Here is a 13,485-nt window from a genome sequence, read left to right on the forward strand (position 1 = left end):
TTTTTCCTCTACCACTCTTATCTTCTTTTAGTTCTAGAATTCTTGTTGGGCTTTATCCAATTTGCATTTTTGAGATTTTGCTTATACACTCTTTTCACATTGTCTTTTGAATCTGTGTCTTCATCTTCCCTGCTATGATAGTAGTTCCTTAAGTTTAGTTTCTTTTCTGATTGTTCACTTTTTTAGCCTATTTCTCTAAACTTCATGTTAAACTTGGGTTCTGCTTCCTAGGGGATGGGGAGGTATTGTTCCATTTTTTTTTTTCATGCAGCTGTTTTAAGAGTTAGATCTGGGTTTCTGTAAATTTTCAGTGCTTCAAAGGTAGTAGTAAATTGGTAGAGGAGGAGTCACTTGTTTATGCTCTGGTCCTTAGCCAGGAAGGATCCTGGGAATAAGTATTAGCCTGGCTTAGAACTGTGACCAGGGCCCTTACTCCTTGAGACTGACCACAAGTGCTCTTCTCTGCCCTAAAATTGTAATCCAAAACTGTATATGGGCAATGAAGTTGCGGAACTGTATCAGGTCCTGAACCCAGTGCCAGCAAAAGGTCCCCTGTGGTTCCTTTTTGAAAAGTTTTCTGACCTTTTTACCAAATCTGGGGTAAGAACTCCCAACAGCAACTTTGGGATGTCACAGACCTTTCCTGCTGATCTTCTAAGTTGTCCTGAGTTGGGAAAATGCCATACCTTGACCTCTGGCTGTCTATGCCACTCTAGAATTTGATTTGACATGTTATTTGAAAGTTGTTTGGAGGAGAATGTTGGGGAAGTTCAGCCGGTTTGCTACCTCTACCATCTTGGCTCTGCTCCAAGAAATTTCAATTCCTTGTTGGCAGTATGTCTCAAATCCATTCATCTCTTCCTCTTTTCAGTGCAAGCACTCTAATTCAGGCTCTTGTCAATTCTAATTTGGACCCCTGAAATTGCTTGCTAAGTTGGCCCTCTTCCTCTAAATTTTCCCCTCTCCAAGTCTAGGACATCACATTGACAACCAAACAAATCTCCTATAGCAATGCTCTCTTATACTCTCATGCTTAAAATTCCATGCCTGCTGGATAAAATCATAAACCATGGGAAATGGGTAAGAGGGAGCAGGATTAAAAATTTAGCATTTTACAATTGGAAGGAGACTTATAAATCATGGCCCAATCTCTAAATTTTTCAGAAAAAATGAGGCACATAATAAATTAAGTGATTTGGGCAACATACCTTTTCGTGGGGACTATAATGAAAGTACATTGACCCTTTACCCCAACATTCTCCAAAACATTTGAATAGACTTATCTTTTCTATTGCCTACAATCTACCCTATCCTCTCAACTAAACTGAACTATCATCATCTCTTATATAACCTTCTAATTGTAAATTTTTGCTAATTCTTCTCTACCACATTTCCTTCCTAAGTCTTTCTGGTGAAATCCAACAGAACTATATTAAATCCTTTAAAGTTTATCTCAGATATCAGCTATGTGAGGGCAGGACCAGAGCTTATCCATCTTTATCCATCTTGGCACGCAGCACAGTGCCTGACATGCTATATATTTAGTCAATATTTGCTTAATGAATAAATAAGCTTTTGGATTATCTTTCCTTTTTTGCTTATTAAACTACAGCAAGGAGTGATATAGCTCTTTTCCAATGCTCTTTTCAAAATACTGTCAACCTTCCTGGATTGTTAGTGCACAGGTAAGAAACAGAGCAGCACCTCAGAACAAAAAGGCTAGGGTAGGATATTTGCCATTTTCGTGAGGTGATTCATTAACAGGAAGAGGTGCTATGAATAATTATTCTGGAAGAACAATTGGAGAACATCCTCCGTCTTTGGTGATGGTTGTCAGGCTAAGATGAAGCAAGATCTTGATAAAACAATCTAACAATTCTTGTGCATTATTTTTATCAGAAGCAGGAAATCACTTGCATATAAAAAAATTTTGAATAATTACCATTAGCACTTCATTTTTGCTATCAAAGTACAGGAAACTGAACATATCCTTGTCTGACCTAAAACCATAAGGATAAGATGCGAGTCCTATGTTCTTTCGTTGCAATATCATTGGTATTGTGAAATCACAAAGAAAACGCTATATTTACAGATCAAACTCTAGTGGGCGTCCCATTCATCTGGCATTTGGCCAGTACCTCAAGCACCTTTGTCTATCCTCAAAAAAAAAAAAAAAAAAAAAACTGGGTACCATGGTAGCTACATGTGTTAGTCAGTGGTAAAAAAGGCTTTTTGATACTTAGAATTTGTTGTTGTTGTTGAATATCTGAATTTGAAGGCATGAAAAAAGTCTAAAAGGATAAAAACTAGGTTCCTGAAGCTTGACTCCTGTCAACTTAATGACAGGAAAATTTGAGTAGTGATGAGGTATCCTGATATGGAAAGGACTTGATGCCCCCTCCCCGCCCCCCCCCCCTTTTTTTTTTCTGAAGCAATTGGATTAAGTGACTTGTCCAGGATCATATAGCTAGGACATGTTAAATATCTGAGACCAGATTTTAACTCAGGTCCTCCTGATTTCAGGGCTAGTGCTCTATCCACTGTGCCGTGTAGCTACCCCTTGATGTCCTTTTAAGACATCCACCCACTGTATGCATTAAAGCAATTCTCTAGTCATAGCTGCAATCCATGTAATTCACTGTATTAAAATAAACGATTTGTCAAAGATTACAATCCAATTTCAAATAGTGCATTTTGAAAATTAGATCATTGATGCTATTATTATCATAGGTCAAAACCCATTTTATTTCATGGTGGCTGATTATCAATTCACCAAGGATTTTCCATTTCAAATTAGCATCTCCTAACCCCTTTCCTTTCACACAGGAGTCAGATATAAAGGAGGCACCTAGGTGGTACAGGGAAAAGAGAGCAGGACCTTGAAGTTAAAGAGACTTGAATTTAAATATGGCCTTAGATTACTGATCCTTAACAGGTCACTTAATCTCTGCCTGCCTCAGTTTCCTCATCTGCAAAATAATGATGATAATAATTCCTATTACCCAGCCTGAAGATCAAATGAAATAATATTTATAATGTACATACTAACTTTAAGTTCTATATAATTATTAGCTATGATGGTGATGATCATTACTAAGACTATAGTTTCAATAGTACAATGACAATGTTCTCAATGAAGTTATGATTATAATTATTAAGAGCTATAGAGTTTCAATAGCATAATACCAATATTCTCAAGTTTTCCTACTTCTGATACCCTCCCTCAAAACAGCTTTCACTACAACCATGAAATAAATTGTATTTAAAATGTATAAACTTAAAGAATCAGAAAGAAATCAGATACTGAATAATTTTTCATTGTCTTAATTGCATTAAAATTTTTAATGTAATAACAACATTCATAATGATAATAACTTAATTAATTAGCCACAGATTAGAAAGTTATATAGAATATATACTCTACCTGTGATTCTAATAAATGGGAAATCTCACGGGCACTAAGCATTTTGGATTTTTGCCCAATGGCTACTTCATTCAGCTGTAAACGAAATAGTTCTCTGGAAACCTGGACAAAATCTAAAATGGTACAGACCTACTGTTAACAAAGCTGAATTTAATATACTTCTCCCTAACTTTAACATTAATATTAAATGGTATTATATTTTAATTAGGTCTTTTAATATTAGAATTTAAGAAAGGCACTGAAAAGACAAACTAAACATAATCTTCATTCAAAAATTAGCAGAACAAATAAAACCAAATTAATAACTTAAAACATGAATTTAGCTTCTAGACTCAATTTATTTTAGTCAAAGTCAAAAGTTACTTAATATAAATATTTTCAAATTCTATTACTTCTTTGGCACACAATCTACAAACAAGTGAACTCTCAACACATACATGAAATATAATTATTTTAAATGTGTAAAAAAATTACAAAGAAATCAGAAACATTGAACAATGTGATATGTAATGTTGCTTTCATATGAATTCACACATAGAAACAAAACCCAAATTGATACATTTAAATCTGTAAACTCTATTATAAAGGAGCTCTTTCTGAAATCAAGTAGAGTGATGTGATTTATGAGGCTACTGGTTGGAACATTGGGCTCCCAGCAGCTGAGATACGTAAAAATAGGGACCATGTCTTTATAGCCTTTTCATGACTTAGTATTGTGTCTTATAAATTGTCAATGATTAATAACATATTTGTTAATGAATTAATAAGTATTAGATCTCTGTGCAAAAATGAAGAAAAGGTCTCTTGGGAACTTTTTCCACTTACAAATATGTGTGTGTATGTATATACATATATATCTTTATACACATGTACATGTAAATCTATATAAAACTTCAAATACATGTATATACATATATTTACCCAAACACTATATATTTAGTACACATGTATATTATATATGTTCTACCTATCCCTTGTATATATGCATATATGTGTACTAAATATATAGTGTTTGGGTAAATATATGTATATATACACATTATATTATATATTATATAATGTACATAATATATACACACACATATATAATATGTATATATACACATTACACAGATACATGTATATATTTATATTCTTTTCATTTCCTTATAAGTATCAAAAAGATATAGATGTGTGTGTATCAAAATCCATGATTTCATCACCCAAGGAAGGAGAGAGGTAACTAGCTTCTAATGTGCCAACTTCCATAGATTATAACCCATCTGTTCTTTAATTGGAAGATTTAGGATGCATGAAGCACTTAAAGGTTAAGTGACTTTCAGTGAAATTCACAGCAAGTGCTAGAAGTAACATTTGAACCCAAATCTTTTCAGTCCCAAGTTCTACACTCTAACTAACATGTCATGGTGCTTCTAGCAAAATATGAAAATATTTGATAAATATTTTTCACTTTTTGGACTGAATGAGAAAAATAAGACATGGTATACTTTATGGCCAATTATATCAGCTTCTTGGTCCTAAAAATGATACCTGCCTTACAATTAAGCTAAAGTTGTATTGTTATATTATTGATTGAGGAGACAGAGATAACTGTAACTCTAAATGGAGGAAGGGCAAGATATTTCAATGAAAATGGTCCTAGACTTGTTTCTATATTGTGATTCAGAGCTATAAGCCAGAGATTACCTCCAAAAGACACAGTTCCCTTGGAGTCTATTTGCACTTGTTGCCTCAGGGCTTTGTGCTCCTCCTCAGTGGGCTGAATACCAAGATAATTTAGGGCCTAGAAAAAAAAAAAAGAGAATTTTCACATCTTGACCGCCAAGAAATGAAACCCTATCCATTACAGCTTCGTTTTATTAGCCAATACAGCAATCAATGGGAAGTGCCATGACCAGAGTGATGAATAAGGCAGATGGATGAATCAACTTGACCTGCCCCTTGTGGATTAATGGTCCATCAAATATTTACTTTCCAAGTTTCCAAACAATTTTTTTTTATAAACCTGCACTTTCTGGCAAAGCAAAATTTTAGGCACAACACCTGCCCCCAGGAAAAATGACTCCTTTATTTTATATGCAGATAGATGAAGGGCAGCAAGAAAAGGTTCCCAAAACAAGTTAAGAAAACAGAAACACCAGTTTCTACAAGACTATCCCAGAATGTTGATTAAGTTACTCTGCATGACTCAATACAAGAAACACCGTATTGTACAAAATACAAGATTATTGTTGTTCAGCTGTATTGTTATCACTGACTCTTCATGACACATATCAGGCCTTTCTTTTCTCCTATCTCTCTATATCTGTCCAAGCTCAAGTTTGATGCTTCCATGGCACCATCCATCTCATCCTGTCATTCTCTTTTCCTTCTGTGTTAAATCTTTTCCAATATCAAAGTATTTTCCAGTAAGTCCCATCTTCTCATCATGCAGCCAAAGTATATAAGCTTCAGCTTCAGTATTTGACCTTTCAGTGAATAATCTGAATTATTTTTTTTAAGGATGGCATAATATGATCTCCTTGTTATCTAAGTGACTTTCAAAAGCCATGTCCAGCACCACAATTCAAAAGGGTAGATTGTGTGGCACTCAGAATTATTTACAGTCTTAACTCTTGTAGCTATACATTGCTAGTGGGAAAACCATACTTTGGCTATATAGACCTTTATCGGCATGGTTAGTCTCTCCTTTTTAGTACCCTGTCCAGATTTGCCATTGCATTCCTTCCCAAGGAGCAAATACCTTAATTTCATGGCTGCATTTGCTATCTGCAGTGACCTTTGAGCCCAAGAATAAAAAATCTGACATTGCTTTCATTTCTTCTCCCTCTACCCACCCAGAAGTGATAGGAACATTTGCAATGACCTTAGTTTTTTTGATATTAAGCTTCATGTCACTTTGGAGACTGTCCTTTTCTACCCTTAATCAAGAGTTATTTTTATTCCTCTTCACTTTCCAGAATGGTATTGTCTGTATATCTGAAATTGTGGATGCCTTTTATCACTTTTGCATGATGTACTCTGAATAGGTTAAATAAGGTGACAATATACAGCCTGGTTGCACTCCATAATATCACATTCATCCCTAAAGAACATTAATCCCTTTTCACTAATTCCCCTCTGTTTGGATGGTATATCAGCTTATACTGAATGTGTTCAAAACAGAGTTCATAATTTTCCCCCCTAAATCTGCCCTTCCTCCAAACTTTCCTATTACTATTGTTACCAGACTGAACATAGGAATACCAATAAAGAAGCTATTACAATTATATAGATGAAAGAGAAAGATCAATGACAATTCCAAGATTAATGCAAGTATTAAATATCAGAGGCCATATTTGAACTCGGATCCTTCTGACTTCGAGGCCAGGTTTCTGTCCACTGTACCATCTAGCTGCCCTTGTAAGCTCTCCTTTACATCCACATACATATATCCATATGTATCATATCTGTATCCATACATATCCATACATCCATAGACAATAAAAATGTCTACTGGCACTGAACTTGGCTCTAATTTACCCTTCTATTTAAGTTTCTCATAATTCTTTCATTTACATTTTATGTTCTAGACCAGTGGTTCTCAAACCTTTGTTCTCAGTATCTTCATGTTGTTAAAAAAAACTATCGAAGATCTGTTCAAAGAATGTTTGTTCACATAAGTTTTATTAATAGCTATTTACTATATTAGAAATTTTTTAAAAATTGAATTTGTAGAACCTCTGAAAGGGTTTCAGAGACCCCAACAATTCTTTGGACTACACTTTGAGGATCACTGTTCTAGACTAATTGGATCTGTAGCTATCTCTAAATTAGACATTCCATTTGCTACCTTTGTGTATCTGTAAAAGACATTCAAAGTATATTTGTAAAAGAATGTATCTCCTTCTCCAATCAATTCCTCTTAGAAGCTTAGTCCTCCTTCAAGATCAACTCAGTGAGAGAAAACTCTGGAGAATCAGAGCCAATATTTGGAATCCATGTTTAATTCTTTAATGTGAGGCCATTTCATTTAACATGTTAGTAAGACCATTAGCAACTAGAATATGAGTTCCCACAACTGTTTCTCATATTGTTCATCATGTTAAATCATATTTTGGCCACATTTTTAGTGTTTGTACAGTATTTCATCACAAACTTATTTTTTTGTAATTGTTTGTCTAATAGATAGATATGTGGGGCAGAAAGACCTTTTTTTCTTTCTTTCTTTTTCTTTTTTTTTTGCTGAGGCAATTGGGGCAATTGCCCAGGGTCACACAGTTAGGAAGTATTAAGTGGCAAGATCTGAACTCAGGTCTTTCTATACCTCCTATAAAGACTTCCCTGATCTTTCCTTCTAGTCCTTCCTTTAGATGTTAATGCTTTCCCTTTCCCTTCCTTTAACTTAACTTATATGTACTTATCTTTATATATTTCTTCCAGCCCCCTGTAGAATGCTAGATTCATTTATTTATTTATTGGTCTTTACATACTTTGTATCTAATGCTTGTACACAAAGCTCTTAATAAATGTTTACAGAATTATTGTCATTAACAGGACTAAACAGCTAGCTAATCAGATAAAGTCATTTATGTAGCAATGTAAATGAGCTATACCCTAAAGTAAAAGGCTACTTTCCCTAATCAGGTTTTTAATATCAATTAAAAAGAATAAACATTAGAATTACTAAAAAGAAGCAGTTAATTAAATTTTTATTATTTTATTTTTAATTGATGGGGAAAAACAAGCATTTCCACAATATAGTATAATAAAAAAAGATTACACGTGAAGTTGCAAATCTATTATGTGCAACTTGCTATTCCATTTAAACATATAATAATCATATAAATTTCTTTTTTAAAAAATAAGAACAATACAGTTCTGTAGCTTATCAACCCATTCACTATAATGTAACGTGCTTCCAGGCAGGGGCTTTTGTTTTTGTCTTTGCCTATCAAGCAATGAACACAATGCCTGGCAGATAGTGGGTGCTTGATATGCGTACACATGCGTACCTTATGTATAAGTTATTTAACATTCCAGTGTATTTAGTGTGATGAAGTCAATATAACCAAGGAACTACTGGCAAGATTCTTAAAACTTTCTAAGCCTATATGGCTTGTTCTATACATTTACGTCATTCAAGTTCTTGTACTGACTAGCCAAATTACTTAGCAGCCACACAGCTAGCCAACAACTTTTTTCCTTGCAAGAATTTATTACCACTGGCTTATTTAGATTAAAATTTATTTACCTAAAAAAATTTTTTTTAAATCATGAATTGTTTGTCTGACAGACAATCAAATAGGATATATACTTTTATCTGTTACATATCTTGGAAATTTAGAGATTTTTATGTTGCCTCTACAACAAAATGAAGAGCAGATAATTTATGAGGCTTATCTGCAAAGTATTTGCAGAGTGGATAATAAAATCTGATTTATATACCAGGTAACAAATGAAGTAAAAAAGCCCTCATCAAAAGTCAAAAGATGTTGATACCAGTGCTTAGCACAGTAGCTAGTATGTACTAAGTGCTTTAAAAATACTTATTGACTGATATCATTACATTGTCTGCTCTAGGAATTTCCACGGAGAAGAAAAATTAAATTTTAGGAAAGCATTTTGTTAGGTGACATACTCTTTTAGCATTCACAAAGTAAAAAAAACCTAGTAGGGAGAAATGCATGGTACAGAAAAACAACCATCTAACACTGTCAGATTCCTTTCTATTTTAGCAGAAATTCTACTTTATCTTTTCACTAAAACAATTTTTAAAAAAAGGAATATCCTCCACTTCATCTTCTCACCAAAAATTTTTTTTTATAAAGAAGGAATATGTTTAAAATAAATGGTGGAATATAGAATTCATATTCTATAATTATAAATAAAATACATGTATGTATGCATGCCTACATATATAAATGTGTGTGTATATATTTTTACTTAAGTTTAATCTAATTTAGATATAAAATAATATTTTTATGAAAATCAATCAGATGGAAGTAAGGGGCAAGAGCCTTCATTTTAAAACTGAGTCACATACTCAGAAACTTTCAAATGAGACAGATGTTAGAGTTGATATAGAAATTTTGTATCATGACAACATTAGCTGGACCATGTTACCAAAAACCAGAATCAGGATTAGTTTTTCGTCTTAAAAGAAACATTGCATTAAATTATCACTTTTAAAATCTAAGATTCTTAATTTTTAGAAATATCAGTGATACTTTTCTAAATCCACAATTATGTTTTGTTGATTAATAATATGTATAATAAGCCAGAACTTGGAATTTATACCATAATGGCATCTTAAAAGGGAGAGAGTGATTGGCATAGGACAGAGTAGGTTACATAAATGGAAAGCAGGTATATTAAATGATAAAAATCAACCAATTTGTTGAATAAAGCAAAGAAATATTTCTTTATGGCTGATTCATATCCCTCAACTGTCTAAGATTTGGAAAGCATTACTTATATGTCCATTTATTTTTATTTATTACCACTTTGGCTTATTTAGATTAAAATTTATTTACCTAAATTTTTTTTTAAATCATGAATTGTTTGTCTGACAGACAACCAAATAGGACCTATATTTTTATGTTACACATCTTGGAAATTTAGAGATTTTTATGTTGCTATGCTAGTTTATCTATAATGGACAGAAGCAGTTTGACACAGCAAAGAGGGAACTCAATTGTATAGCCAGGAAGATCGGTGTTCAATTCAAGTATTTTCTCAGACACTCATAAGTTGGATGACTCTAGGCACCAGATTGCTCATGTGGTCTGGGCCAATCTAAAACTATAAATTGCAGAGAATGTGCTGACCTGCATTGGGTGAGATTTCACATATTCCTGAAATCTTAGTTCCATATGTAGAATAAAACTTAGTGAAGTTTTAAATCCAATTAGCAAGATAAGCTTCATTATGCAATAGAGAACAATTAAAAACAATATATAGTCTAGTAATAAGTTGAGCAGGCTAAGTACATAAGGGGTCAGAACAAATAGATCCTGAAGAAAAAGACAGGAAGGATTTGGATAGGTATAGAAAAAGGCGAGAAGGGCATACTAGGTATGATGACCTAAGTATGAAGACAGAAATGAGCACTATGAATATTCTATCCCAATTATGCATGTGTCTTCTCTCTTGGACTAAATAAAAAAGAAAACATCTGCCTCTAAGAGTTGGGAAAGGCAGCAAGTGGATGCTTCTGACACTGTCCATTTTATTAAAGACAACAATGAACAGGGTATTTTCCTTGTCTGTTCTCTATCAGAAGCTTACTTCCCCACTTAACAGTTCTAAGGGTTTTTTCCTGTCTTTCGTTTTTCTTGTGATCTCAAATTTCTTCTCTTATAAATTTTCTCAGTAGGTTTCTCTTTCTCAGGATGACTTTGTGTCTTTTTTATCTTATTCCATGCTTCACAATTCCCTCAGACTTAGTGATCATACGACTATTTTTCCTCTTTAAAATTTAGCTTCCCTTTTTAAAAAAGTTTCTTTTAATGTTACTTTTCTCTATTAATTTTTCATACCAGGATTTGTTTCTCTTTGTCATAAATTTTAGCTAACTTTGGTTTGCAGAGACCAAAGTCAACCAAACCATTGAATAAATACAAAGAATATTTATGATTCACATATAGCAATCAATTATCAAAGATTTATTGGATATTACCTATATACGCAGAACTGATATATTTTCCTATATAAGAAGCAGCTTCCTTACCTCCTCCTTCCATCATTATTTCATTTACTGACTTAAATAGAATTGACTTAATTCTTAAAGGAGAGTTGATTTTGGGGGGGGGGGGAATTGAGGAATCAAGAATCCTGATTTTATTGGTAACTCATGGTATGGAGACTGCAGATCAACATTTAGTCCCAAGTTAAATGACTTGGGTAAGTGTGTATTAGAGGCAGTACTTGAATTCAGGTTTTCCTGACTCCTATATTGGTTCTCTACTTACACAATCCCTTCTCCAAGTGAAGTGGCACATTCTTTTATTTTCTCACAGATTCATCAAAATTTTCTTTAAAAATAAATTATTTTTTGTTTTTAAGACTCACCCTCGCCTTTTATAAATCCCTGGAGTCTGTGTTTCTGGCTATATCTCACCCTCTTCACTCTGCTCCACATCTATTTCCAATGCCCCTGGACTTGCATTTTTCTTTAACATTCTTTTTTTAAAAAACTGAGTTTGAAATTCTTTTCCTCTTTCCTATCTCTGATTCATCGAAAAGGCAAGCAATATGATATCAATTATACATAGAAATATCATGCAAAACATTTCCATATTAGTCATGTTGAAAAGAGAAAGAGAGAGACAGAGGCAGGGACAGAAAGGAAAAGTGAGAGAGAGAGTAAAAATATGTCCATCTGCTCTCTGGGTTCATTAGTTCTCTCTCTGAAAGTGAATAGCATTTTTCATACTGAGTATTGTCTTGAAACACTGTATTGATGAGAGTAGCTAAGTCTTTCACAATTGACCATCATTACAATACTGCTGTTACTTTGCACAATGATCTCCTGTGAACTAATATATTCAAATTTGAATGTAACAGTGACTTCAATGACCTCAAGGCTAAAGCCTACTATTTTTTTTTAAATAGCTTTTTATTTACAAGTAATATACATGGGTAATTTTACAGCATTGACAATTGACAAACCTTTTGTTCCAATTTTTCCCCTCCTTCCCTCTACTCCCTCCTCTAGATGGCAGGATGACCAGTAGATGTTAAATATATTAAAGTATAAATTAAATACACAATAAGTATACATGATCAAACCATTACTTTGCTGTACAAAAAGAATCGGACCCTGAAATATTGTACAATTAGCCTGTGAAGGAAATCCAAAATGCAGGCAGGCAAAAATATAGGGATTGGGAATTCAATGTAATGGTTCTTAGTCATCTCCCAGAGTTCTTTCTCTGGGTGTAGCTGATTCAGTTCATTACTGCTCCATTGGAACTGATTTGGTTCATGTCATTGCTGAGGATGGCCAGGTCCATCAGAATTGATTATCATATAGTATTGTTGTTGAAGTATATAATGATCTCCTGGCTCTGCTCGTTTCACTCAGCATCAATTCGTGTAAGTCTCTCCAGACCTTTCTGAAATCATCCTGCTGGTCATTTCTTACCAAACAATAATATTTCATAATATTCATATACCACAATTTATTCAGCCATTCTCTAATTGATGGGCATCTACTCAGTTTCCAGTTTCTAGCCACTCAATACAAAAAAGGCTGCCACAAACATTCGTGCACATACAGATCCCTTTCCCTTCTTTAAGATCTCTTTGGGATATAAGCCCAATAGTAACATTGCTGGATCAAACGCAATGCACATTTTGATAACTTTTTGAGCATAGTTCTAAATTGTTCTCCAGAATGGCTGGATGTATTCACAATTCCACCAACAATGTATTAATGTCCCCGTTTTCCCACATCCTCTCCAACATTCCACATTATCTTTCCCTGTCATTCTAGCCAGTCTGAGAGGTGTGTAGTGATATCTCAGAGTTGTCTTAATTTGCATTTCTCTGATTAATAATGACTTGGAGCACCTTTTCATATGGCTAGAAACAGTTTCAATTTCTTCGTCTGAGAATTGTCTGTTCATATCTTTTGACCATTTATCAATAAAGTCTACTATTAAAATGGATGTGCTATATGCCCTATTACTCTTATAAGGCTGTTTAAATATGAAGTGAAAAAGTAAAAAAATATGAAAATCGATTGTAAATTGTAAATCATTACAGAAAAGCATTATCGCACACAATAATGATGATGATATAATAAACTAGCACTTAGTTTTCACAAATAAATAAACTTTTAAGGAAATAACATTCTTTATTTTGAAATAAAAAAAGAACTCAAAAATATTTACCATCTCTAGTTTCTCAATCTTAAGGCGAACTAAGGGATCTAAGAAAATATTCTCTCCTTGTAGTCCAGTCTCATTAGGCCAGTTGGGGGTGATATCTAAGGAAACAAAAGGATGCATGTTAATTGGAAATTTAACTGAATATCTTCTTTTGATAAAATGCATTCTGGGATCCTGCTCCTCAAA

The 13,485-nt window shown here is 33.5% G+C and overlaps 1 protein-coding gene across 5 annotated transcripts in view; it reads right to left on the reverse strand.

The window, feature by feature from the left end:
• STXBP4 (syntaxin binding protein 4) overlaps positions 1-13,485 on the reverse strand; it is a 221,834-nt gene that overhangs the window by 141,126 nt on the left and 67,223 nt on the right. For all 5 annotated transcript variants that reach the window (XM_051994255.1, XM_051994257.1, XM_051994258.1 and 2 more), the window contains 3 exons: positions 13,303-13,397; positions 5,111-5,207; positions 3,425-3,537 (listed from right to left, as the gene is read on the reverse strand). In XM_051994255.1, the coding sequence (XP_051850215.1) occupies positions 3,425-3,537; positions 5,111-5,207; positions 13,303-13,397 (305 nt within the window). The remainder of the gene's footprint in view (positions 1-3,424; positions 3,538-5,110; positions 5,208-13,302; positions 13,398-13,485) is intronic.

The sequence above is a fragment of the Antechinus flavipes genome, chromosome 4 (genome assembly GCF_016432865.1).
Source record: "Antechinus flavipes isolate AdamAnt ecotype Samford, QLD, Australia chromosome 4, AdamAnt_v2, whole genome shotgun sequence".
Lineage (NCBI taxonomy): Eukaryota > Metazoa > Chordata > Mammalia > Dasyuromorphia > Dasyuridae > Antechinus > Antechinus flavipes.